At 40.3% G+C, this 27,305-nt stretch overlaps 1 protein-coding gene across 6 annotated transcripts in view; it reads left to right on the top strand.

Moving 5' to 3' along the window:
• The window catches only part of CDKL5 (cyclin dependent kinase like 5), a 381,431-nt gene extending 355,781 nt beyond the window's left edge, over positions 1-25,650 (top strand). For 4 of the 6 annotated variants that reach the window (XM_077294657.1, XM_077294654.1, XM_077294658.1 and 1 more), the window contains 4 exons: positions 7,152-7,248; positions 16,122-16,244; positions 21,232-21,351; positions 24,496-25,650. In XM_077294657.1, coding sequence (XP_077150772.1) covers positions 7,152-7,248; positions 16,122-16,244; positions 21,232-21,351; positions 24,496-24,879 — 724 coding nt within the window. In that variant the 3' untranslated portion in view covers positions 24,880-25,650. The remainder of the gene's footprint in view (positions 1-7,151; positions 7,249-16,121; positions 16,245-21,231; positions 21,352-24,495) is intronic. The other 2 variants (XM_077294660.1, XM_077294659.1) reach the window with 1 other exon arrangement.
• Positions 25,651-27,305: the final 1,655 nt, after the last annotated feature.

The raw sequence follows: 27,305 nt of genomic DNA, 5'->3' as shown, positions 1-27,305 counted from the left end.
AATCAGGCAGCACCTCACCCATGTAAAAAGAAGATGGGACACAACAATCATGTTATTGATGGCACACAACAATCATGTTATTGATGGGACACAACAATCATATTATTGATGGCAGATCATTTGTTGTGTACGCAGCCTTGTAAGTGAGAACAGAACAACTTGTGCATGGAAAATCGGCACTTCTTATTGGTGCATTTATGGACCGAAATCTGAACGTTCTCACAATTAGGAGGCTTCACCAATAGCATATAACTTCTACACATATGATTACCCCAAAACTCTGGAAGTCTTTGGCCCTGGTCACACACTGTAAATTTTGAATTTCCTAACATACAGGAATGCAAGTAAATGGGGTATTTATACACCATACAAAGGTTCCAGAAAAATAATCATTGCAGAAAAGTGAGGAATTCTCCGATTTTGAGATCTACAGCATGTTCACCATTATTACTGTATAGCTCCATTGAATTACTGCTTGGCTAATCTACATGCATATTGGCTTTGCAGTCCACAGCAGAAGTCCAGGCTTCTCCTCATACCACAAGGCGTTGTGCGGTAATTGGCTCATTCTGATAACTATCTCAGCTACTCTTGAGCAGATGAAAGTGTCCATGATCTATAGAACAGTCTGGGGAACTCTTGGCTATGACCTGCCATTCCTTCTGACAACTAGACGTGAGAGTCAGTATACGGATATGTATTTGTACTTTCAGTATATTTTATCCTACCAACCTGCATCCTGCTCGGAGCGATGTGACTCATTGGAAATCTGTTGCACCTGCATCCGTGCTGCCTTATACTTTTATTCCACATTACTATTCTTTTGCTGTTGACTTAGATATAAAGTCGTTAATCCCCGGTAATAGTGGGTGTATTTTTCCATCTTCCTCTTCACTGCAGGCACACTGGTACAATAGATGCTAATAACTGAATACAATTTGCAAGGACATTTTGCTACTCTCTTGGTTCCGTGTCGTGTACCACAGTTCTGTTTTCTCAAAAATAAACTTAAAGGAGTTTATTTTACAGAAAACCAATTGTCCATTTATACAATCTATTTTTGTTAAAATAACTCATCAAAAATAAGCTGGTGACATCTTGTCGTATTGCTTTTCCCATCAATCTACTGTAATTTGTAGGAGAACATAGTGACAACTAGTTCTAGGAGCACCGCCATTGGCAAAATGGAGCGTTAGATTGTGCATGTGGAAATCATTGGACTCCATAGAGAGTCCACTAATTAATAGAGGTAATAGAAATGTGCTATTTAATAATCAGTGATCTCTTATGACAATTTCTATTATGACAATGACAAACATAAGATAGAAAGTGTTCCTGCCGTACTCAAGCTACTGCAATCCCTGATACCACTCCTCTTGGCTTAAAGGGAATCTGTGACCATGAAAATGCTATCCAATCTGGAGCCACCATGTTATAGAGCAAGATTGATATACAGGTCCTTCTCAAAAAATTAGCATATAGTGTTAAACTTCATTATTTACCATAATGTAATGATTACAATTAAACTTTCATATATTATAGATTCATTATCCACCAACTGAAATTTGTCAGGTCTTTTATTGTTTTAATACTGATGATTTTGGCCTACAACTCCTGATAACCCAAAAAACCTGTCTCAATAAATTAGCATATCAAGAAAAGGTTCTCTAAACGATATATTACCCTAATCTTCTGAATCAACTAATTAACTCTAAACACATGCAAAAGATACCTGAGGCTTTTAAAAACTCCCTGCCTGGTTCATTACTCAAAACCCCCATCATGGGTAAGACTAGCGACCTGACAGATGTCAAGAAGGCCATCATTGACACCCTCAAGCAAGAGGGTAAAGGTACCGTCACACTAGGCGATATCGCCAGCAATCCGTGACGTTGCAGCGACCTGGATGGCGATATCGCTGTATTTGACACGCAGCAGCGATCTGGATCCCGCTGTGAAATTGCTGGTCGCTGCTAGAAGGTCTGCACATTATTTGGTCGCTAGGTCGCCGTGTATCGCCGTGTTTGACAGCAAAAGCGACGATACCAGCGATATTTTACACTGGTAACCAGGGTAAACATCGGGTTACTAAGCGCAGGGCCGCGCTTAGTAACCCGATGTTTACCCTGGTTACCAGCGTAAAAGTTAAAAAAACAAACAGTACATACTCACCTGCGCGTCCCCCAGCCTCTGCTTCCTGACACTAAAGCGCCGGCCCTAAACTGAAAGTGAAAGCAACAGCGGTGACGTCACCGCTCTGCTGTTAGGGCCGGAGCTCAGTCAGCGTCAGGATGCAGAGGCTGGGGGACGCGCAGGTGAGCATGTACTGTTTGTTTTTTTAACTTTTACGCTGGTAACCAGGGTAAACATCGGGTTACTAAGCGCGGCCCTGCGCTTAGCAACCCGATGTTTACCCTGGTTACCCGGGGACCTCGGCATCGCTGGTCGCTGGAGAGCGGTCTGTGTGACAGCTCTCCAGCGACCACACAGCGACGCTGCAGCGATCGGCATTGCTGTCGCTATCGCTGCAGCGTCGCTTAGTGTGACGGTACCTTAAGACCCAGAAAGAAATTTCTCAACAAATAGGCTGTTCCCAGAGTGCTGTATCAAGGCACCTCAATGGTAAGTCTGTTGGAAGGCAAAAATGTGGCAGAAAACGCTGTACAACGAGAAGAGGTGACCGGACCCTGAGGAAGATTGTGGAGAAGGACCGATTCCAGACCTTGGGGAACCTGAGGAAGCAGTGGACTGAGTCTGGTGTGGAAACATCCAGAGCCACCGTGCACAGGCGTGTGCAGGAAATGGGCTACAGGTGCCGCATTCCCCAGGTAAAGCCACTTTTGAACCATAAACAGCGGCAGAAGCGCCTGACCTGGGCTACAGAGAAGCAGCACTGGACTGTTGCTAAGTGGTCCCAAGTACTTTTTTCTGATGAAAGCAAATTTTGCATGTCATTCGGAAATCAAGGTGCCAGAGTCTGGAGGAAGACTGGGGAGAAGGAAATGCCAAAATGCCTGAAGTCCAGTGTCAAGTACCCACAGTCAGTGATGGTGTGGGGTGCCATGTCAGCTGCTGGTGTTGGTGCACTGTGTTTCATCAAGGGCAGGGTCAATGCAGCTAGCTATCAGGAGATTTTGGAGCACTTCATGCTTCCATCGGCTGAAATGCTTTATGGAGATGAAGATTTCATTTTTCAGCACGACCTGGCACCTGCTCACAGTGCCAAAACCACTGGTAAATGGTTTACTGACCATGGTATTACTGTGCTCAATTGGCCTGCCAACTCTCCTGACCTGAACCCCATAGAGAATCTGTGGGATATTGTGAAGAGAAAGTTGAGAGACGCAAGACCCAACACTCTGGATGAGCTTAAGGCCGCTATTGAAGCATCCTGGGCCTCCATAACATCTCAGCAGTGTCACAGGCTGATTGCCTCCATGCCACGCCGCATTGAAGCAGTCATTTCTGCCAAAGGATTCCCGACCAAGTATTGAGTGCATAACTGAACATTATTATTTGATGGTTTTTTTGTTTGTTATTAAAAAACACTTTTATTTGATTGGACGGGTGAAATATGCTAATTTATTGAGACAGGTTTTTTGGGTTATCAGGAGTTGTAGGCCAAAATCATCAGTATTAAAACAATAAAAGACCTGACAAATTTCAGTTGGTGGATAAAGAATCTATAATATATGAAAGTTTAATTGTAATCATTACATTATGGTAAATAATGAAATTTAACACTATATGCTAATTTTTTGAGAAGGACCTGTATAGTTTTGTGAGAAAAGATTCAGTTGGACCATGGCTTTTATCATTTAAGCCGCTGCTGGATTTTCGGTCCAGTGGGCGGTCCTACCATGTACTGACAGCTTTCTTTGTATAAGTGTGCATACAGATATAGCTGTCAGTCACTGACCAGACAGGACCGCCCACTGGACCAAAAATCCCAGAAAGAGCAGTGGTTTAATCCATTAAGACAGGTTATATGGAAGTGTTTCTGACAAAACTATATATTAATCTACTCCTCCGCCCCTGCTTTATAGCATGATGCCTGCAGATTGGACTGCTATTTTCTGGTGACAGGTTCTCTTTAATGTTGAGTTTTTAAAAGGAAACTGACAATGAAAATGTGATCTGAAACAGAGCTACCAACTTGATTTTTTTCCGTTTTTCTGAAAAAAAAATATCAAAAGAATTAAAAAAAAATCTCAGACGGACAACCTTTTTTACTGACAAATTGGAAAACCATGATAAATCATTAAGATTCAAAAGGGATCTTCAGATATGAGAACAATGGCTGCTTTCACTTTGAACTGATAAATAATGAGAACTACAATCATAATAGTCTGTACAGGTTTCTCCCGCTTCACGGACACCTCAAATTTGATTTTTACAGATCGGGATGAGTGTTGGTAGAGGGATGAATGCCCTTTTTTACAGACTGTCCAGGAATGTCTGGACGCCTGGTAACCCTAACCTGAATCTCAGTCCGGCATCCAGCATGTTATAGAACAAGAGGAGCTGTGTTTATTGATCATAGATCTGTAGAAAAAGATTTATATAACTTGTAATCTATTTATTTAAATCTGCGCTAATTCTGTGCTTAGGAGTGCAGTGGGCGGTCCTAAACGGAGATGGCAAAAATATGGAAAAACAAGAAAATCAGGATTAGGAGCAACCTTTATGGAACCCTCAAGGGTTTTAATTGGTCCTAATCATTGTGTTATCTTCTGCATCAGAGAATGCTGGTGAAAACTGTGATAAGGACAACTTCACATCTAGTATTATCTTGCAGGCCTTCGCAATTAATTGATAAGCAAACTCTCAGAAGAGGCAAGTCACGCATTAATATAGATCTCATTGAGTTCGATAGTAGTTATATACTCCGCATGCAGTCAATGATGGCTTCATGAAGTCAACAATTCTATAAATTTTACTAGACAGCTGGACAACACAATTAGAACTCCCCTATATAGCTATATTAGAAAATTAACAAGCACAGAATCTAGGGAAAAAATGTATAAATATTAAATGCTCTTTTATGGCTGAGCCAGGAATATCTATCTTTTTGCATCAGCCACAGGAAGAAACACAATAATGTGAGCTATTCTGTTTCCCTACCCTATTCCCCTCTATGGGAACTATGGAAGCAACAAAGTACAGTCGTCTGCTCAGCTGTTCCTAGAGTCCTGCTCTCCTGTGGCAAACATACCGTAGATATATATCTAGTAAATTATGGATGGACATATAAGCAGTAACTGTATTGGCCATATTTAGTATTAGTGAATGGTAATGAAAATTTGGTTGTTGTCCAAATTGATAACTAAATAACATTTATGCCTATAAATTCCATATTTCTATAGATATGCTGTAAAATTATGTTCAGCGAGTTCAAAGCGTCCTAAAAATAAAAGATAATTGAAAAGAGCAGTGTTAGGAGATGTGATCAAGTTCTCGCTGTCAGCCCCAATACCATCCATGTTATTAAATCATAAGTCATAACAGCAGCTCCCTGTAGAGTTGGACAAAAAGGTGCACTCCCTACATCTGCTCTCTGCTTTATTATTTATTGCATCTCCGCCGTGCGCACACTCGCATGATGAATCTAAACAAGCGGAGCTAAGCTAATCAGTGTGTTTCCCTGCGCTGGGAGGGGAAGCTTCAAATGAGGTCACTGGTTGTGACTCCTAGCAGTCATTACTCTTGGGATTCCTGCTAGAGCTGCTGAGTTAATGCTGTGAATAATTGAACATGCTATCATTTCTGAAACTCCAGTATAATTCTAGAATAAGTCAGAGTCAAGTTGTTAAACTCCTTAAATCTGCATTCCCAAACACCCCTATGTTTTTCACAAACCATCTTTATATTTTCTTGCCGTAGAAACGGTAGTTTACAATACTAGTCTCTTCTCTGCCGTAGAATAGTACCAGCTTTCTATGTATTCCATATTTCACAACGTACAGTGTGCAAGTGTAAATTGGTACAACTGCCCAATCTATATCCCCAGTTATATATTTAAAAGGGTTGTATTTTGGTGACTGATTATAGATCATCAATATCAAAATGGTGGTGGTCTAAAACCCGCCACCTCCACCTATCAGCGTTTGTAGCTCCTCCCGCAATGGCTGAATGTGCACATGTGCAAAGCTGTAATACAACAGCTCCGTGCGGTTTGTAGTGGCCAATCAGGTACTGCAGCTTAGATCCCATTGAAGGAAATGAGAGCAGAGCTTCAAGACTCGGGAACGCACGCTGCGCAGGTCATGGAGCTGTTTTGTTACAGATATGTACACTGTCTACAGCCAACCAATGTGGGAGATGCTAACAACTGTTCAGTAGAAGAGCTGGAAGTCAAGATCCCACTGATCTGATATTGATTACCTATCTTAAGGATAGGTTATCGAGATCTAATGCCTGTAAGAACCTTTTAATAGTGTTTTAAACATTGTCCTACAAATGGTAGTGGACAGTGGTCAATCAGGTTGGATAGGGGAGACACAGCGTTTGGGGGCATGTGCCGATTTGGAATTATGAGTGACCTAGACCAGGCAATTTAACTGGCACCGAGCAACATGTTACGTACTAAAGAGGGGCAATGACCCCAAACCAGCTATCTACAGATGGGTGTTTATGACTTGATTCATATCCCTAGTCATGTTTCCAGTCTTTTTTAGTTGTTTGGACTTATGTAGTATCTATTGCCGGATGCCACTAGAGATGCAGTTGGCTTTCTTTTATTGAAGCAGTAATTTGCATGATATTTCTTAGGGAATGTTACCTGTAAGTTTTCCCAAAACTTTAGGCTTTTACTGCCCACCTCCCTGTCACTGTAATTTGAGCTATCATAATAACCACAATTAGAGCTTATTTTTATTATTAAATATCAGTAATTCGTTAATATCTAAAACTAATGTCTGAAAAGTCTGGACGGAAACTCGATTCAGTGAAATATGTTCTGCTACAAGGATAGGCTAAGTGGGTGAAGAATGGCACAATGTGGACTGTCGCAGGTGGACCAATGTAAAAAGGAAACATTATTAAGATATAAATGTACTACCTTCCATGATCTTGTGACTAACTGGACTCCGATATGGCAGGGAAATAAAGTTGTGCTTGTAGTTGAATATATATTTATTTTTTCCCTATAGGAAAACAACAGAAAAAAGCCATTCAGAACAAACTAAAGATAAGGAAAAGCAAAGTTTTTTTCGAGTTATAAAAAAGAAAAAGAAGAAGTCTCAAGCTGTAAGTTGATTTCATTGTGTAACTTGATGTTTTCTTTTTATACAAAGAGTTTGTGGCTAAAACTTCCCGTGGGGATGTACAGTAACCTTCCTGAAGGCTAAAGTAAATCAGGTGTTGTAACAGAAAATGGAAAATAGTAGATTACCCAATTCACCCAGATTTTTACAAATATTATTCTTCATACTGTTCGCTATAGAGTGAAACATATCTATGTACTGGAGGTTATAAAGCCACAGGAACTCTCTGCCACTGTAGTGGACTGCGTGGCTCCAATGTGTGTCAGAGATGTCCTACCCGAGGAGAAGTGCTATTACAGGGGAATTTCTCTGTTATAAGGCATCCGATAGAGCACGGCACAATTTTATTTTGAATCATTTGCATGAAATCTAGAAGAAGGATGTTCTGTCTGTCTGATGTCTGGAATTTACAAATGTGCAAAAGGGCCACATAGAAGTCTGTCCCTCATTAGAGCTCTGCACAATTTGGAGGACAGTAAGGTTAGTTTATTATGACCTCTTACTAAACCAGTATAGTTTTCTTACCAATAAAAAATGGTTAATAATTTGAATTCTAAATGTACTTCCATATAGCCCACATCGACGGTACATTTACAATCCATTTTTTTTATTTTTTTGTCATAATTCTATTTACTTCTCTCGGGATCATTATGTGCCAGTTGTTATGAGTTGTAATTAATTTGATACAAAACTGGTTGTTATGGGAATTTTTATCTGATTGACTTTTTCTACTCTTTTTACTTTGACCAACAGTGCTTTTTTATTTCTTTCCATTACAATTAAAGGGGTTGTCCATTACAGAGACAACCCCCTGTTGATCTACATGTTTGGTACCGATAAAATAAAAAAGCTTATACTCACCCTCGTGCCGGCACTCACAGTCCCAGGACTCTCGTGTGATTGCATGACACGTGATGCCCGGCGCCCAATCAGCGCTGGTGTCACTGTCCCCACTGTCAGACGTTTTGAACTTGAAGAGGAAGTCCGGGCTGCAATTGATCTATGACTTCCTCTTCATGTTAAAAACATCCAACGGTTGGAACAGTGACAGCGGCACTGATTTGGCATCGGGGTCACATGTGACAACAACCGCACAAGAGCCCCGGGACCACGAGTGCCAACAACGCTGGAATGGCATCAGCACGGGAAGGTGAGTATAAGCTTTTTTATTTTATCAGCCCCAAACATTTAGATCAAGAAGGGGATGTCCATTACCTTTAATGTTATTTTGATATTTTGCCATCATTTTTTCAACTCAAAATGCAGGATTAAGCCACCTACACTTGAAAGATCCATGTGCATACAGAATATATGGTCCCTATAACACTGTAATACTTTATACAGAACTTTCATTTTGAAAACAATCTCTCCAAGAAGCCATATAAAGGAGAGTAGCTGTAGAAAAAGAGACATTTTCCTAGAAAACTTTTGAATACATTTGCCGTTGTATATTAAAAAAACATATACATGTATGTGTGTGTATGTTTGTGTGTGTGTGTATATATATATATATATATATATATATATATATATATATATATATATATATATATATATATATATATATATATATATGTGTGTGTGTGTGTATGTATATATATATATATATATATATATATATATATATATATATATATATATATATATATACAGTACAGACGAAAAGTTTGGACACACCTTCTCATTTAAAGATTTTTCTGTATTTTCATGACTAAGAAAATTGTTCATTCGCACTGAAGGCATCAAAACTATGAATTAACACATGTGGAATTATATACTTAACAAAAAAGTGTGAAACAACTGAAATTATGTCTTATATTCTAGGTTCTTCAAAGTAGCCACCTTTTGCTTTGATGACTGCTTTGCACACTCTTTGCATTCTCTTGATGAGCTTCAAGAGGTAGTCACTTCAACAATCTTGAAGGAGTTCCCAGAGATGCTTAGCACTTGTTGGCCCTTTTGCCTTCACTCTGAGGTCCAGCTTACCCCAAACAATCTCGATTGGGTTCAGGTCTGGTGACTGGAGGCCAGGTCATCTGGCGTAGCACCCCATCACTCTCCTTCTTGGTCAGATAACCCTTACACAGCCTGGAGATGTGTTTGGGGTCATTGTCCTGTTGAAAAATAAATGATGGTCCAACTAAACACAAACCGGATGGAATAGCATATCGCTGCAAGATGCTGTGGTAGCCATGCTGGTTCAGTATGCCTTCAGTTTTGAATATATCCCCAACAGTGTCACCAGCAAAGCACCCCCACACCATCACACCTCCTCTTCCACGCTTCACGGTGGGACCCAGGCATGTAGAGTCCATCCGTTCACCATTTCTGCGTCACACAAAGACATGGTGGTTGGAACCAAAGATCTCAAATTTGGACTCATCAGACCAAAGCACAGATTTCCTCTGGTCTAATGTCCATTCCTTGTGTTCTTTAGCCCAAAAAAGTCTCTTCTGCTTGTTGCCTGCCCTTAGCAGTGGTTTCCTAGCAGCTATTTTACCATGAAGGCCTGCGCACAAAGTCTCCTCTTAACAGTTGTTGTAGAGATTTGTCTGCTGCTAGAACTCTGTGTGGCATTGACCTGGTCTCTATTCTGAGCTGCTGTTAACCTGCGATTTCTGAGGCTGGTGACTCGGATAAACTAATCCTCAGAAGCAGAGGTGACTCTTGGTCTTCCTTTCCTGGGGCGGTCCTCATGTTAGCCAGTTTCTCTGTAGTGCTTGATGGTTTTTGCCACTGCACTTGGGGACACTTTCAAGTTTTCCCAATTTTTCGGACTGACTGACCTTCATTTCTTAAAGTAATGATGGCCACTCGTTTTTCTTTGCTTAGCTGCTTTTTTTCTTGCCATAATACAAATTCTAACAGTCTATTCAGTAGGACTATCAGCTGTGTATCCACCAGATTTCTGTACAACACAACTGATGGTCCCAACTCCATTTATAAGGCAAGAAATCCCACTTATTAGACCTGACAGGGCACACCTGTGAAGTGAAAACCATTCCCGGTGACTACCTCTGGAAGCTCATCAAGAGAATTCCAAGAGTCTGCAAATCAGTCATCAAAGCAAAAGGTGGCTACTTTGAAGAACCTAGAATATAAGACATAATTTCAGTTGTTTCACACTTTTTTATTAAGTATATAATTCCACATGTGTTAATTCATAGTTTTGATGCCTTCAGTGTGAATGTACAATTTTCATAGTCAAAAATGCAGAAAAATCTTTAAATGAGAAGGTGTGTCCAAACTTTTGGTCTGTACTGTATATATATATATACACGTGCTTCTCACAAAATTAGAATATCATCAAAAAGTTAATTTATTTCAGTTCTTCAATATGAAAAGTGAAACTCATATATAGAGTCATTACAAACAGAGTGATCTATTTCGAGTGTTTATTTCTATTAATGTTGATGATAATGGCTTACAGTCGGTGAAAACCCAAAAGTCATTATCTCAGTAAATTAGAATAATTAACAAAAGTCACCTGCAAAGGTTTCCTAAGTGTTTACAAAGGTCCCTTAGGGTACCGTCTCACTATACGATTTACCAACGATCACGACCTGCGATACGACCTGGCCGTGATCGTTGGTAAGTCGTTGTGTGGTCGCTGGGGAGCTGTCACACAGACCGCTCTCCAGCGACCAACGATGCCGAGGTTCGCTGGTTACCAGGGTAAACATCGGGTTACTAAGCGCAGGGCCGCGCTTAGTAACCCGATGTTTACCGTGGTTACCAGCGTAAAAGTAAAAAAAAAAAAAACCGTACATACTCACCATCTGATGTCCGTCAGGTCCCTTGCCGTCTGCTTCCTGCTCTGACTGAGTGCCGCCATACAGTGAGAGCACAGCACAGCAGTGACGTCACCGCTGCGCTCTGCTCTCACTTTCCGGCCGGCAGTCAGTCAGAGCGGGAAGCAGACGGCAAGGGACCTGACGGACATCAGATGGTGAGTATGTACGTTTTTTTTTTTTTTCTTTTACGCTGGTAACCACGGTAAACATCGGGTTACTAAGCGCGGCCCTGCGCTTAGTAACCCGATGTTTACCCTGGTTACCAGCGAACGCATCGCTTGATCGCTGTCACACACAACGATCCAGCGATGACAGCGGGATAACAGCGACGAAAGAAAGTTTCAAACGATCTGCTACGACGTACGATTCTCAGCAGGGTCCCTGATCGCTGCTGCGTGTCAGACACTGCGAGATCGTAACTATATCGCTAGAACGTCACGAATCGTGCCGTCGTAGCGATGAAAATGCCACTGTGTGACGGTACACTTAGTCTGTTTCAGTAGGCTCTACAATCATCAGAAAGACTGCTGACTTGATAGATGTCTAGAAGGCAGTCATTGACACACTCCACAAGGAAGGTAATTCATTGTAAATTTGTTTACTGTTAACGATATCTATAACCCTGTGTGTAACCCCTTTTCACATGTACTGCACCATGGAATTAATGGTGCTATAAATAAATAAATAAATAATAATAATAAAAGGTCATTGCTAAAGAAGCTGGCTGTTCAGCAGAGTGCTGTGTCCAAGCATATTAATGGAAGGTTGAGTGGAAGGAAAAAGTGTGGTAGAAAAAGGTGCACAAGTAACTGGGATACCTGCGGCCTTAAAAGGATTATTACAAAGGCCATTCAAAAATTTTGGGGAGATTCACAAGGAGTGGACTGCTGCTGGCATTATTGCTTCAAGAGCCACTACACACAGATGTATCTAGGACATGGGCTACAAGTGTCACATTTCTTGTGACTAGCCACTCATGACCAATAGACAACGCCAAAAGCGTCTTACCTGGGCCAAGGAGAAAAAGAACTGGACTGTTTGCTCAGTGGTTGAAGGTGTTGTTTTCAGATGAAAGTAAATTTTGCATTTCATTTGGAAATCAAGATCCCAGAGTCTGGAATAAGAGTGGAGAGGCCACAATCCAAGCTGCTTGAGGTCTAGTGTGAAGTTTCCACAATCAGTGATGGTTTGGGGAGCCATGTCATCTGCTGGTGTAGGTCCACTGTGTTCTATCAAGACCATAGTCAGCACAGCCGTCTACCAGGAAACTTTAGAGCTCTTCATGCTTCCCTCTGCAGACAAGCTTTATGGAGATGGAAATTTCATTCTCCAGCAGGACACCTGTCCACACGGGCAAAAGTACCAATACCTGGTTTAAAAACAACAGTATCACTGTGCTTGACTGGCCAGCAAACTCGCCTGACCTTAACCCCATAGAGAATCTATGAGGCATTGTCAAAGGGAAGATGAGACACCAGACCCAACAATGCAGACGAGCTGAAGGCTGTTATCAAAGCTACCTGGGCTTTCATAACACCTCAGCAGTGCCACAGGCTAATCGACTCCATGCCACGCCGCTTTGATGCAATAATTGATGCAAAATGAGCGCTGACCAAGTATTGAATGCATTTACTGAACATACAGTACAGACCAAAAGTTTGGACACACCTTCTCATTTAAAGATTTTTCTGTATTTTCATGACTATGAAAATTGTACATTCACACTGAAGGCATCAAAACTATGAATTAACACATGTGGAATTATATACTTAACAAAAAAAGTGTGAAACTACTAAAATTATGTCTTATATCCTAGGTTCTTCAAAGTAGCCAACTTTTGCTTTGATGACTGCTTTGCACACTCTTGGCATTCTCTTGATGAGCTTCAAGAGATAGTCACCGGGAATAGTCTTCCAAAAATCTTGAAGGAGTTCCCAGAGATGCTTAGCACTTGTTGGCCCTTTTGCCCTCACTCTGCGGTCCAGCTCACCCCAAACCATCTCGATTGGGTTCAGGTCTGTTGACTGTGAAGGCCAGATCATCTGGCGTAGCACCCCATCACTTTCCTTCTTGATCAAATAGCCCTTACACAGCCTGGAGGTGTGTCTGGGGTCATTGTCCTGTTGAAAAATAAATGATGGTCCAACTAAACGCAAACCGAATGGAATAGCATGCCACTGCAAGATGCTGTGGTAGCCATGCTGGTTCAGTATGCCTTCAATTTTGAATAAATCCCCAACAGTGTCACCAGCAAAGCACCCCCACACCATCACACCTCCTCCTCCATGCTTCACGGTGGGAACCAGGCATGTAGATTCCATCCGTTCACCTTTTCTGCGTCACACAAAGACATGGTGGTTGGAACCAAAGATCTCAAATTTGGACTCATCAGACCAAAGCACAGATTTCCACTGGTCTAATGTCCATTCCTTGTGTTCTTTTGCCCAAACAAGTCTCTTCTGCTTGTTGCCTGTCCTTAGCAGTGGTTTCCTGCAGCTATTTTACCATGAAGGCCTGCTGCACAAAGTCTCCTCTTAACAGTTGTTGTAGAGATGTGTCTGCTGCTAGAATTCTGTGTGGCATTGACCTGGTCTCTAGTCTGAGCTGCTGTTAACCTGCGATTTCTGAGGGTGGTGACTCGGATAAACGTGTATTCAGAAGCAGAGGTGACCCTTGGTCTTCCTATCCTGGGGTGGTCCTCATGTGAGCCAGTTTCTTTGTAGCGCTTGATGGTTTTTGCCACTGCACTTGGGGACACTTTCAAAGTTTTCCCAATTTTTCGGACTGACTGACCTTCATTTCTTAAAGTAATGATGGCCACTCGTTTTCTTTACTTAGCTGCTTTTTTCTTGCCATAATACAAATTCTAACAGTCTATTCAGTAGGACTATCAGCTGTGTATCCACCAGACTTCTGCACAACACAACTGATGGTCCCAACCCCATTTATAGGGCAAGAAATCCAACTTATTAAACCTGACAGGCTTTTGTGTGCCTGTGAAGTGAAAACCATTCCCGGTGACTGCCTCTTGAAGCTCCTCAAGAGAATGCCAAGAGAGTGCAAAGCAGTCATCAAAGCAAAAGCATAAGCCAACATTTCCTATTTTAAAATAATTTTTCAAGCTGATTTACTGAGATAATGACTTTTGGGTTTTCATTGGCTGCGAGCCATAATCATCAACATAAACAGAAATAAACACTTTAAATAGATCACTCGGTTTGTAATGACTCTATAGAATATATGAATTTCACTTTTTTTAATTGAAGAACTGAAATAAATTAACTTTTTAATGATATTCTAATTTTGTGAGAAGCACCTGTATATATTTATGTACAGTTGTATATATAGTGCCATGGTTTAGCACTTTAAAACTATGGAAACATGTCTTATATGTGATAATGTATATTTTTATGTGAGAAAGATTTAAAATATTGCCTAAGTGATGGCCTATATGCTCTTACAGCTCCAAAAACTTAATTTTTCTGAATAGTCAATAAAATTATCTTTTAGATTTCTTTTTTACACAAGTATTAAACATTCCATAGAGTTTTTTCTCTAACACAGTACCCCTTTTTTGTTCTTTTTGCTGTGTCTCTTATGAAAGAAAAACATGTATGTGTTGCCACATCCCAAAAGAGGTTTCTGTTTACATGACTATATGAAAAAAAAAATTTTTGTGGGGTAGGTTGTAGTTTTTATTAGCGTAATTTTGGCGTGCATATAATTATTGACAAGCTTTTACTCATTTTTTTAGTGGTGGATATAAAAAAAACAACAAATCCATTGTGGGAGTTTTTTTATGCTATGCTCATAAATAATCTGTTACCTTACTTATCTGGGTCAGTATAAAACTTTATTACACTTTATTAATTTTTTTTTCCAGTAAGAGACATTAAGCTGACATTTCTTGATTGAAAAATAATGCTTTGGAATACACGATATTCCAAAACGTTATGGCTGGTCAGTTTTAATATTGTTGCATGACAATGTTAGACAATATATTATAGGAAGCCGTCTTCCTCTGTTAAAGACCTTAGATGCTGCAGACTCTATTGAGTGCAGCATCTAAGGGGTTATGAAGCCAGGATCAGATTTATCTCAGTTATTGATTTTTATGACGTAAGGACTACGCAGCAACCACATCACAGTGATAGATATAGTCATAGTTGAGCATAATTATGCACTTACAAGCAGATATATATGTCACTGGGTATTAAAGGGGTTTTCCCAGAAGCAAGGAACATTTTAATTAATAGATCTTGGAATAATAATTATTTCCACAATTGGATGTGTTTAAATAAAATGTTCCTGTGCTGAGCTAATCTTATACATGTGCCCCTGCTGTGTACTGTGTAATGTCTGTGTCTGACCGTACAGCGATATGGTCTGATCATACCACAGCTCCTGGGCAGGGGAGGAAGGAAAAGTGTATAAATGCAGGACATCACTGGATCCCAAATGATTTTTTTGGGAGGCAAAACATTTCCCTGCCTTTTTTAAGCATTGTTTTAACTGATAAAAAGAATAATTTGCGGTCCGCTGCTGTCCTGTCTGTATATTCTCTTTTGTGTCCTACCCTGCCCAGGAGCTGTGGTATGATCAGACCATGTTCCTGTACGGTCAGACACGGCCATCACACAGTACACAGCAGGGGCACATTTATAAGATTATCTCAGCATAGGAACATTTTTTTTAAAACACATCCAATTGTGGAAGTTATTATAATTGAAAGATCTATTGATTCAAATGTCGATTAAAATGAAAGTTGTTTGTGGGGAGGCCCCCTTTAAGGGATTAGTGATTGCATTTGCAAGAGATGTGCCTTGTGGGACCTTTTTCAGTTTGGAGTTTAATAACATGTCACTTAATTTAAAAGAGATTGTTCATTTACTGCAAAATGAATATGTGGTTGAGCTTGGATTAGAAATATTTCTTATGAGCGGATGCCTCGCTTAACCTTGAACTCATGTAATGCAATAGAAGTCATCATTACCGGATAAAACTAATCGTGAGTAGTAATGCTGCATGCATGCAATTAGTGTATTTGTATCTTATATTGCAGACAGAATCCACAGATCCTGAAAAACCGAACATCAAGAAAAGCCTCTTTCCACTTTTTAGTTCAAAGAACAGTTTAAAGCGCAGCTCTTCTTTGAAAAAGCTGCCTGTAGTCAATCGGCCGATGGTATTCTTTTCTTTAAATACGCTGGCAATAAAACATTAATACTTCCACCATCACATAAAACAGCATGGACTTGGGCTGTCAAGAGGGTTTCTTTTCTGTTTCCAACTTCCTGATTTTAATACACTTTAATAGAACCAGAACCAGATGGAGCAAGATGTGCTCATTAACAAAAATATGCCCATCTCCATGGCAGAGCCACAATTGGCAGCTTACTTCCACCAGCCTGTCACCAAGGACATTACATTCTTTTTTACGTTACATTTCTGCAATGTTACCATGCTGCAATACGAAAGGGTTAAACTGATGGTTTCCTTGTAATTGAATGGATGTGATATGTCAGGAAAGATTTTAAAAGTCTCACTAAAATTTAATCAGAAAATTACCTACGGTATTAATTAAATCAAGTTTTTGTGTTCAGATCTCAATCTTAATAAAAAAAAATTAAAAAAAAAGAAATCTTGCAACTTTCAGACTCAGACCCTAGGTTTTTTATTGACTCATCTAATGAGCGTGTGAAAAGGTCATTGTGAAGGGTGGAGGAGCAGGGTCAGCTGTGACATTGCATATTGTTATTGGTGCGTTCTGTGTTATCAGCTGTGTATAGAGGTGTAACTTGTCATTGTAATTCTTCCTCTGATGATAAGGCGCCTACTGAAAAGTCTTCCCAATAGGACAGGGAGTTCCAGTCTGAAAAACACACAGTGGCAAGTGTGAAAATTGCTATTTTTTAATGATTATGATCTGAAAAAAAACCCAACTCAATATTTTTATTTTCAATATATTTAACAAAATATACAGTATATGTAACAAAAAATTTGATTTAAACAAGTGATTTTTTTTTTTTTTTTTTTATGACCCATTCATCTTCGTTAAATAAAGCTCCCAAAATACTCCTGTTCACCTATCTTCCCAACAAGGATATAGACATTAGAGTGTTGCTCTATGGCACCTCCTGATGCTTTATACCACCATACACCATCACCCTGGGGAGGACTCTTCTCTAGAGAGGAGCAAACCTTTCAAGGTTCGGTTCGACAAATGTCCCAATGTTCTCCAAACATGTTTACCTAACGGTTCACCGAACATACCCGAACCCCATTGACTTCAATGGGAGGCGAAACCAAACGCATAGACAACACCTTCAGGGAGGCCAAAAAGCTTCTACAAACAGCTAAAATTAGGGGCAGACACCAAGGAAAGTAGCCTTAATTGACCAATCAATTGCGCTATAAAGAAATAAAAAAAAATTGACATTGGTTCCCCTGTATTTTTGATAACCAGACAGGCAAAACTGACAGCTGCGGGATGCAACCCTCAGCTGTCAGCGTTAACAAGGAATAGATGGCTCCCCACGCTGTTTTTTTAATTTTTTAAATATATAATTTTAAAAAATGTAGTGGAGTCCACACCATTTTTAACAACCAGTCAAGAAAAATCTAACAGTTGGGGGCTGGTATTCTCAGGATGGTAAGGACTAGTGATGAGCGAATATACTCGTTACTCGAGATTTCCTGAGCACGCTCGGGTGTCCTCCGAGTATTTCTTAGTGCTCGGAGATTTAGTTTTCCTCACCTCAGCTGAATGATTTACATCTGTTACCCAGCTTGATTACATGTGGGGATTCCCTAGCTACCAAGCAACCCCCACATGTACTTATGCTGGCTAACAGCTGTAAATCATTCAGCTGTGGCGATGAAAACTAAATCTCCGAGCACTAAAAAATACTCGGAGGACACTCGAGCGTGCTCGGGAAATCTCGAGTAACGAGTATATTCGCTCATCACTAGTAAGGACCCATGGATTTTGTCCCCCTGCAGACTAAAAATAGCAGCCATCCCAGAAAAGGCGCATATATTAGAAACGCCAATTCTAGTGCTTTGCCCAGCTCTTCCCACTTGTCCTGTGGCGGTGGCAAGTGGAATTCATATTTGTGGCGTTGATGTCACCTTCGTATTGTCCGGTGACATCAAGCCCACAGCTTAGTAATGGAGTGGCGTCTACACCTATCCATTACTAATCCTATAGTTATATTGTAAAAAAAAAAACAGCCAGAATAAAGTCCTTGAAAGAATGACACAGACTCCTTTATTTAATCTAATTTAAACCATACTCACGTCATCACACATTCTTCTGAGACCATGGTCTCCTGTAATAAAACAAAAATAAAAAACAACCATATCCCTCGCTTGTCTGTCGTTCTGTCCCATGCCGTAATCCATGTCTGGAGATAAACAGTTTTTAAGCTGGACTATGGTGATATGTGACTGTTCAGGTTGAGAGCCTCTGAGGAATGAGCTGCTGCAGAGCACCATCAGTGACTAGCGGTGATGTCATCAAACTTTCCGCCGGTCACTGGAGCTACATTCCCAGCCGGGACCCTGAACTGTGGTGACTTCTGTGAGACCACCACTAGCACAGTGAGAAAAAGTCTCATGGTGCAGCGCTGATAACCAACCAGCTGTCAACTTCAGCATGGCTGGTTATCAAGAATAGAGGGGTCCCCATGCCCTATTATTTTATTATTTAAATAAATAATGTAAAAAAAATGGCGTGGTGTCCCCCCATTTTTGACAACCAGCCAAGCTAAAGTAGACAGCTGGGGGCTGGTAGTCTCAGGCTGGTAAGGGTCCAATGATATTGGCAACTCCCCAGCCTATAAAGACACCTATCCATTACTAATCCTAGAGTTATACAGTAAATAAACAAGAAAAAAAGTCCTTTAATGAATCTAAATTAAACCATACTCACGTCATCGCCCATTCCACAGAAGCCAATGACTTGTGTAACAGACTTAAAATAATAAATAACAATATTCCTCACCTGTCCACAGAGAAAATAATAATCCATTTGTCCTACATCTAGATGGCAGACTGCATTGCTGCATGATGCGACTATACAGACTGCAATCCAGCAGAGATACTTAGCAGCGTGCGCTACCATTGCTCAATGTCTCACGGGTGAACACCTATGACCTGACTCACGCTCGCAGTGCAGTCAGAAAGGTCCTGGGAGTTCACAGCCAATGAACTCCGTTCAACTCACTGACTTTCAGCGCGAGCGCCGTTACAGCTTTTCCCATTTTTAGGAAAAAAGCTTGGGAATCCGAATGTGCAACGTTTGTTCCAAACTTAAGCTTGGCGAACGTTTTCCTAACAAGTTTGCTAATCTCTACTCTTCTCTTCTTAGTACTATTTCCTCTTCATTTTAAAAGAGAGATTTCCAATGGGGCTCTACGTATTTTTGCATTTATCCGTCAAAATGGGAGATCAGGCAAATGAGACCAGGAGCCAATGAGGGTCAATGACTTTACTTTCAGAGTCTCTACCACATTTTTAAGAATCCTCCAGTTTTTAGAATGTGAGACTTTAGGAAATATTAGATTTCACTTTTGTAGTTGTAGAATATGTAGTAATTTGGTTATTGTCCAGCCCCCAAGGTTTATCAGCACTAGGGAGTCATTGTACTATCATATTCAGTGCTTCTTACTGCCTCAGTGGCCTACAAATGGCTTTAGCCTTCTAGTACAACACCATAGGACTATATTTTGTAATGCAGCATGGGCATCTTACATATCCATTCAACAGATAATGCATGCAGAGAGGGTCACATTTGCCATGACATTTGTGATAAGATTTGATTTCTATGATCAGCTGTGCCATGCAGCATCATGTTCAAACAAGAATTTACTTATGTCTATATAACGTGCGTTAAATATATTTATCTTAAAATATATGCCTGGTTGTAGGTACACATGACAATATATGGGGAAGTTTATGATAGCTGAGTGGTAAAAATACATATTCCACTCTCCTCATCGAACTGAATAAGTCACTTCAAGACACTTGGGCAATGAGTTGACTCTTATGGCCGATCTAATTGTCCTCCAAGAATTGTTGTTGGCGGACAGTGAGGCTCCCATGAGATCATCAGCCAACCTTCTAAAATCAATAGGTTTGGCCACCTTTTAGTGCAATAGTATGGCTAGCTATACTGGCAGAATTATTACCTGCATCTTGAAGGTATGGCATGGAAGCAGTAATGAAATCAAGTTCCTCGGGATTGCTCCCATTCTTTGTATAATTGTTTTCAATTTGCATATAAAGAACAAGCTATGTGTACCCACTTGATGGGCCAACAAGCATATCAATCCCAAATTTAGTTTTGGTTACTTTTGCTTACTGTAGATACACTGTAATTTCTCATAAAGCAAACCGCAACAATTTATAGATTTAGGCAAAACCCCAAAGCTATATAAAATGTGATATATAATATTATCAAACAACAATAAAGACGGTTAAGGAGAAAAGAACCAGGCAAAATGTGCTCTTTGATAAATTGCTTGGCAGCTTTTTGCTTGGCCTGAATACAACACAAATACCTTATGTTCCCAAAGCCATTCGTATCCAAGTTCAGAGTTGTACACTTGTTTTCATCATAAACTCTTTTAATTTTACCCATAAAACTATGAAATTTTCTGCTCAATCATTTTCTCCTCTGCTTAGAACTAACAGCATGTAAATGCTATGGGAAAGGGTGAAATCTGCATGCGGAATAGAGAAAAGTATCCAGAGGAATGAGTAATAAGTGGGCTGAAATCTACCTGAAGGGGAATCTTTTTGTTTCTTCATTGTACCATTGCAGTAGTGTTATTTGCTGGCTCATTTTGGATCTAGGTGTCATTATTGATTCAGTCATGATGTTGACATCCTGAGAAGAGCGACTACCAAGTGAAATTCTAAAATGTATTGATTCCAAAAGTGATGTGTCAACTTGACGAGAATGGCTGAACGCCCAGTTCTCATTCACTTTGGCTTTCTGTAGGCTTCAAAGAAAATAGACATAGTAAAGGATGTGAGTATTGTCATCTGGTATTTATTTTTTGAAATAACATATCGATGTAGAACTGATCCAAAGGACCGCAAACAATGCTGCTGCTTGTACTTTTGTCACTGTTCATAACTAAACCGAGTATTTTATTGTGATCTAGATGCCTAACACAGATGGTCAAGATCATCTCAACATACAGAAAAGCTCCCACTCATCCAGCCACAAAAGCAGCCGACACAAAGAGTGGCGTCCAGACAAGATGGCAGAGATTCACTCTCATGTAAGTTCTTTGTTTTTGGCATTGTTACACCAGGTTACTACAGTGTTTGATGCTACTTTCCTGACAGTCACAGTGTAATGTCACTGTCATTGACAGTTTGGGATTTCTAGGAGAGGAAAAACCTCTGCAGACTCTATCAGAGAGCAGTTGAAAATGGGTTAGTAGTCTACCAGCTTTCTTCATCCTTCTTCACTTCTCCAGAGAGAGGTAGAAAATTCTTACAGAAGTCAAGCACAAACAATTGGGCAACTTTTTTCTAGCATTTAGTGGGTGTCTTGTTGGCTAGGAATAGAAATCTTTAACAGTCTATTCATGTATGAAATGGAGTTACACATAAAACATTTATGCAAATTGTTTCTTCAGAGAGGAAGAGGACTTGAACTCTAGCGCCACATACAGTGGGGAAAAAAAGTAGTCAGCCACCAATTGTGCAAGTTCTCCCACTTAAAAAGATGAGAGAGGCCTGTAATTGACATCATAGGTAAACCACAACTATGAGAGTCAAAATGAGAAAACAAATCCAGAAAATCACCTTGTCTGATTTGGCAAGATTTATTTTGCAGATTATGGTGGAAAATAAGTATTTGGTCATTAACAAAAGTTCATCTCAATATTTTGTTATATATCCTTTTTTGGCAATGACAGAGGTCAAACCTTTTCTGTAAGTCTTCACAAGGTTGGCACACACTGTTGATGGCATGTTTGCCCATTCCTCCATGCAGATTTCCTCTAGAGCAGTGATATTTGGGGCCTGTCACTGGGCAACATGGACTTTCAACTCCCTCCAAAGATTTTCTATGGGGTTGAGATCTGGAGACTGGCTAGGCCACTCCAGGACCTTCTTATGCTTCTTACGAAGCCACTCCTTCGTTGCCCTGGCTGTGTGCTTGTGATCATTAGCATGCTGAAAGACCCATCCACGTTTCATCTTCAATGCCCTTGCTGATGGAAGGAGGTTTGCACTCAAAATCTCATGATACATAGCCCCATTCATTCTTTCATGTACTTGGAGCAGTTGTCCTGGTCCCTTTGCAGAGAAACAGCCCCAAAGCATGATGTTGCCACCCTATGCTTCACAGTAGGTATGGTGTTCTTTGGATGCAACTCAGCATTCTGTCTCCTCCAAACACGATGAGTTTTGTTTCAACCAAACAGTTCTACTTTGGTTTCATCAGACCATATGACATTCTCCCAATACTCTTCTGGATAATCCAAATGCTCTCTAGCAAACTTCAGACAGGCCTGGACATGTACTGGCTTAAGCAAGGTGACACGTCTGGCACTGCAGGATCTGAATCCCTGGCGGCGTAGTGTGTTACTGATGGTAGCCTTTGTTACGGTGGTCCCAGCTCTATGCAGGTCATTCACTAGGTCCCCCATGTGGTTCTGGGATTTTTGCTCACCATTCTTGTGATCATTGTGACCCCACGGGGTGAGATCTTGCGTGGAGCCCAAGATTGAGGGACATTATCAATGGTCTTGTATGTTTCTATTTTCTTATTATTGCTCCCACAGTTGATTTCATCACACCAACCTGCTTCCCTATTGCAGATTCAGTCTTCCCAGCGTGGTGCAGGGCTACAATTTTGTTTCTTGTGCCCTTCAACAGCTCTTTGGTCTTCACCATAGTGGAGTTTGGAGTGTGACTGTTTGAGGTTGTGTACAGGTGTCTTTTATACTGATGACAAGTTCAAAGAGGTGCCATTACTACAGGTAATGAGTGGAGGACAGAGGAGCCTCTTTAAGAAGAAGTTACAGGTCTCTGAGAGCCAGAAATCTTGCATGTTTTTAGGTGACCAAATACTTATTTTCCACCATAAATTGCAAAATAAATCTTGCCAAATCAGACAAGGTGAATTTCTGGATTTGTTTTCTCATTTTGACTTTCATAGTTGTGGTCTACCTATGATGTCAGTTACAGTCCTCTCAAATATTATTAAGTGGGAGAACTTGCACAATTGGTGGGTGACTAAATACTTTTTTCCCCACTCTATCGGAAGTAGCGAAACCAGAAGTCAATATCAACCCTTTAACGAGCCAAATGACTTTGGATAAAAGCCAAACCAGATTCTCATTTTGTAGACATTTTTTCAGGGTACTGCCCCTCATCAGTGCAAAGTATGAGGTCTTATTTGGTTGGGTGAGAGGCTGTGACAAACTTGAGAGTCTGATTTGGCTTTCATCCTTAGATCCCAGTTTTAGCATGGATCATGAAAGGTGTTTAAGTCTCCTCATACTGGCATGTCAGACCTAGCATGTCACTCTCCATAAGAAGAAAACGTACCCCTTAGATTACATGAATCATTTTTACACATAACCCATTTGATCAGTGACTTAAGCAAAGACATTAAATTAAAACTACTGTCCTTGTGAGGCTATATGCAAAAATAAGGTGGCCTACACTCATTTTTTTTTATTTTAGTGCTGGAGTGGTGCTACTAATCTAAGTTCCCTGCCCCTAGTCTTATACATACCATCTGCAGTCTTCATCTGTTTTTGTCTCTGGGTCTTTATCGGAAGTTTGTGAGCTGCTGGATAAGTCCAATGTTTCCTGGGCGAACTAGAAGTCACAACTAATGATGAGCGAGTATGCTCGTTACTTGAGTTTCTACAAGCTAACAAACCGGCAATCCCCCCATGTATTCAAGCTGTCTATTAGCCGCAAATCATGCAGCTGTGTCGACATAAACTAAATCTCCGAGCATGCCGAAATACTCGGAAACCACCCGAGCATGCTCGCAGAAACTCGAGTATCGAGCATGCTCGCTCATCACTTAGTCACAACTCAATGTAAGTCTATCAGAGCTAGAACTAGGCTTTTATAGACTTACGCTGAGAGCTTGTGACCGTTACCTCTGACTTCTCCGGTCAGTCAGAAGTTGCAGTCACAAGATGGCAGTACGGGACTGGAGTGGCGCTGGAAAGAGCTGAAAAGAGAGGCAGGTGAGTAGAAGAGTAGGGTGAGGAAACTTAGATTAGTGGCACCACCCCAGCACTGAAATTTAAAAAAAAAAACACTGGCGTGGAGCTTTAACACACTGATGGACCCTTTAGCATTTCTCTTCCTCCCCCATTCAATTTAGTTAATAATAATGTTAGTATTAATTAATTCCAATTAATTTTCTCACCCATTTATGGTTCCAGAGTCAACCATTGAAGTCTCTGTGGAAGCTTCTGCACCCTTCATCATCTTCAAATCACTCAGTACCACAAGATCCAAGATTTCAACCATTGCCAACCCAGCCACCTAAAACCCCTTCCTTTGCAGAAGCCAGAATACACACGATGAGTCAGCCTTCCAGCTCTGTCCATCGTCAGGAGCCACAGCCAAAAAGCCGATCTGGACTGCAGATTCCAGGACAACCAGAACCTCTGTGGCATGTCTCCCCAGTAAATAGGGGAACTAGCGAAGGACCTCCTTTCCCTGACCAGCTGGCTGCCAAGCCTGGGCAGAACGGGATGCCTTTTAACCGGACAAAAAGAACCAGATTGCCAAATTTAAATGACTTAAAAGAGACAGCTCTTTAGTTGTCCCACGTGCAGAAGGCAGTGTGTACACAAAATGAGTTCTGGGTGTATGTTAATTTGGTGAATGAGCGTGAAAGGATATATAAGCAAGTACCTATAGTTATATTGATTATGTGCAATATGCTTGTGTGAGGTTACACTGTGCCGCAAACCCACCCACTAATACTTTTGTTGATTGTCTGGTTACCTGCTACCAGTTTCCTTGTGACATTAGAATGTGTTATAAAAAGATATTGTTATAATCCAAAAGATCTCCACAGTTGTACACAATGAAAAGAACGGCGCCATTATATTTATACGTCACAAACGAATGGCCTTATCCAGGGAAATAAAATGATATTTTAAATATACTGTAAAAGTGGGTTTATCCAGAGCAAGAGATTTTTAAGGAACTAACACTTCCATATTTGATATTTTTTGTAATATTTATTTATGATTATTATCATGAAGTCATATCATTGTTACAATGTCAAGTTATTTTGAGCTGTTTTAATACATTGTGAAGCCGTACAACAGCTAAAGTAGTTTATATGAAATCTTACAGTATAACATTTATATATTGCATTAAGAGTATTATATATAAAATATAAATATATATATATTATCTGCACACTCAAACATTTGTGTGTGTAGTCTGTTTATATGTTAAATGACTGTCATTTTTTTATAGCTACGAGCATATAGAGAAGAAAGTATTGTTATGATGACAACTCTGCCATATTTTTTTACATTTGTGCAGTATTAATGTACTTCTAATAAAAGGGAGCAAACTAGAGATGTCACTGTGCTTGCAGCAGTGTGAATCTTGTCTGACTATAGGGGCAGGTCTGAAGGTTTCTTATTGTGATGTTTGCTTTATGTTACTGCTGGGAAACTTAAAGGGAACCTGTCACCTGAATTTGGCTGGACCAGTTTTGGGTCATATGGGCGGGGTTTTCGGGTGTTTGATTCACCCTTTCCTTACCCGCTGGCTGCATGCTGGCCGCAATATTGGATTGAAGTTCATTCTCTGTCCTCTGGAGTACACGCCAGCGCAAGACAATATTGCCTTGCGCTGGCGTGTGCTTCGGAGGACAGAGAATGAACTTCAGTCCAATATTGCGGCCAGCATGCAGCCAGCGGGTAAGGAAAGGGTGAATCAAACACCCGAAAACCCCGCCCATGTGACCCAAAACTAGTCCCGCCAAATTCAGGTCACAGGTTCCCTTTAATGAAAATCAGAATGACCCAGCATTACACAAGATATTCCTTACTTTCAGCTTCAAAGGCATTTTGCCTCGTCAGTGATAAAAGCTCAATGAAATTTTTTCTTTCCATGTTGTAGAATTTTGACCAAAGATTTGAGACAATTAGAAAGTTTATAGAGAAAATTTAGCATTTACAAAATATATTTTCTATAATTGTAATGCATAGTTTTGTCTTTTTATTTTATTTCCTTCCTTTCACTTTCTTTTATTTTTCCTACTTTCTTTTTCTGATTTTCTTTTGTCTCTTTGGTTTCTCTTTCTTCTTTTCTCTTTCTTCTTTTCTTTGTTTTTTTTTCTTTATTTCCTTTGTATTTTCTTTCCTTCCTTCCTTCCTTCCTTCCTTCCTTCCTTCCAGAAAGTCCTTACTGAGAGCTGAAAGAGCCAGGAAAAATATGTAGATAATCCTCTTATCAAGCTGAGACTGACGTTTATTTGGAGATTTCGCAGCCGAACAGTTTCATGGAAAGTCAGTGAGACAAAGCATGCAGGCACGAACAGGAATCCAGACCGACAAAGTAACGCTGGGACATCTGGTGATGGTCTGGCCATAGCCTGGCCATAGTGTGCCCTGGCGGTAGAATGGTGATGTTCTGACCCCGAACAACAGTAACAGGGGCTTTTTATACATGGTTTAGAAAAATAAAGCACATTCCAAAAAAGGGCGTACACATGATAAAATCATACTGCTGAGAAAAACATATATTCAAGAACAAAGCAATGGTTAAATGTAAATGATTTTGAGGCTCTTTACCCCAAACTCCATTAGAACTCATAAATCTCCATGTTCCTCTTAGATACTGTCATTAATCACATTACAGGTCTATTTTCCAACATCACTACAACAAATGCACTTATTTATTACCATACACTCCCTGGCAGAAGTTATGTAGCTTATCCATGTTATGTAAATAAAAGGTTATAACCTGCCTTTAATTTCATCCTTTGGTTGTATAAATTATTCTTTTGAAAGCTGAAACCCTCCGAAATGTGGTTTAGGTTAAGAAAATGAATTGGCATCAATGCAGAAATATTGATCCGTTAATGGACACAGAATGGTCAGATTTTGGCAAGACATATTTTTGTCACCTGGTCATATAATACACCCAATCCTAGTTTACATCCTCACCTGTGCCCAGTAAATGATCGGTAAATTAGTGTGTGTGTATAAAAAAAACCAGC

The sequence above is a fragment of the Ranitomeya variabilis genome, chromosome 3 (genome assembly GCF_051348905.1).
Source record: "Ranitomeya variabilis isolate aRanVar5 chromosome 3, aRanVar5.hap1, whole genome shotgun sequence".
Lineage (NCBI taxonomy): Eukaryota > Metazoa > Chordata > Amphibia > Anura > Dendrobatidae > Ranitomeya > Ranitomeya variabilis.
Note: the sequence above shows the minus strand (reverse complement) of the source record. Positions and strands in the feature narration are given on the sequence as shown.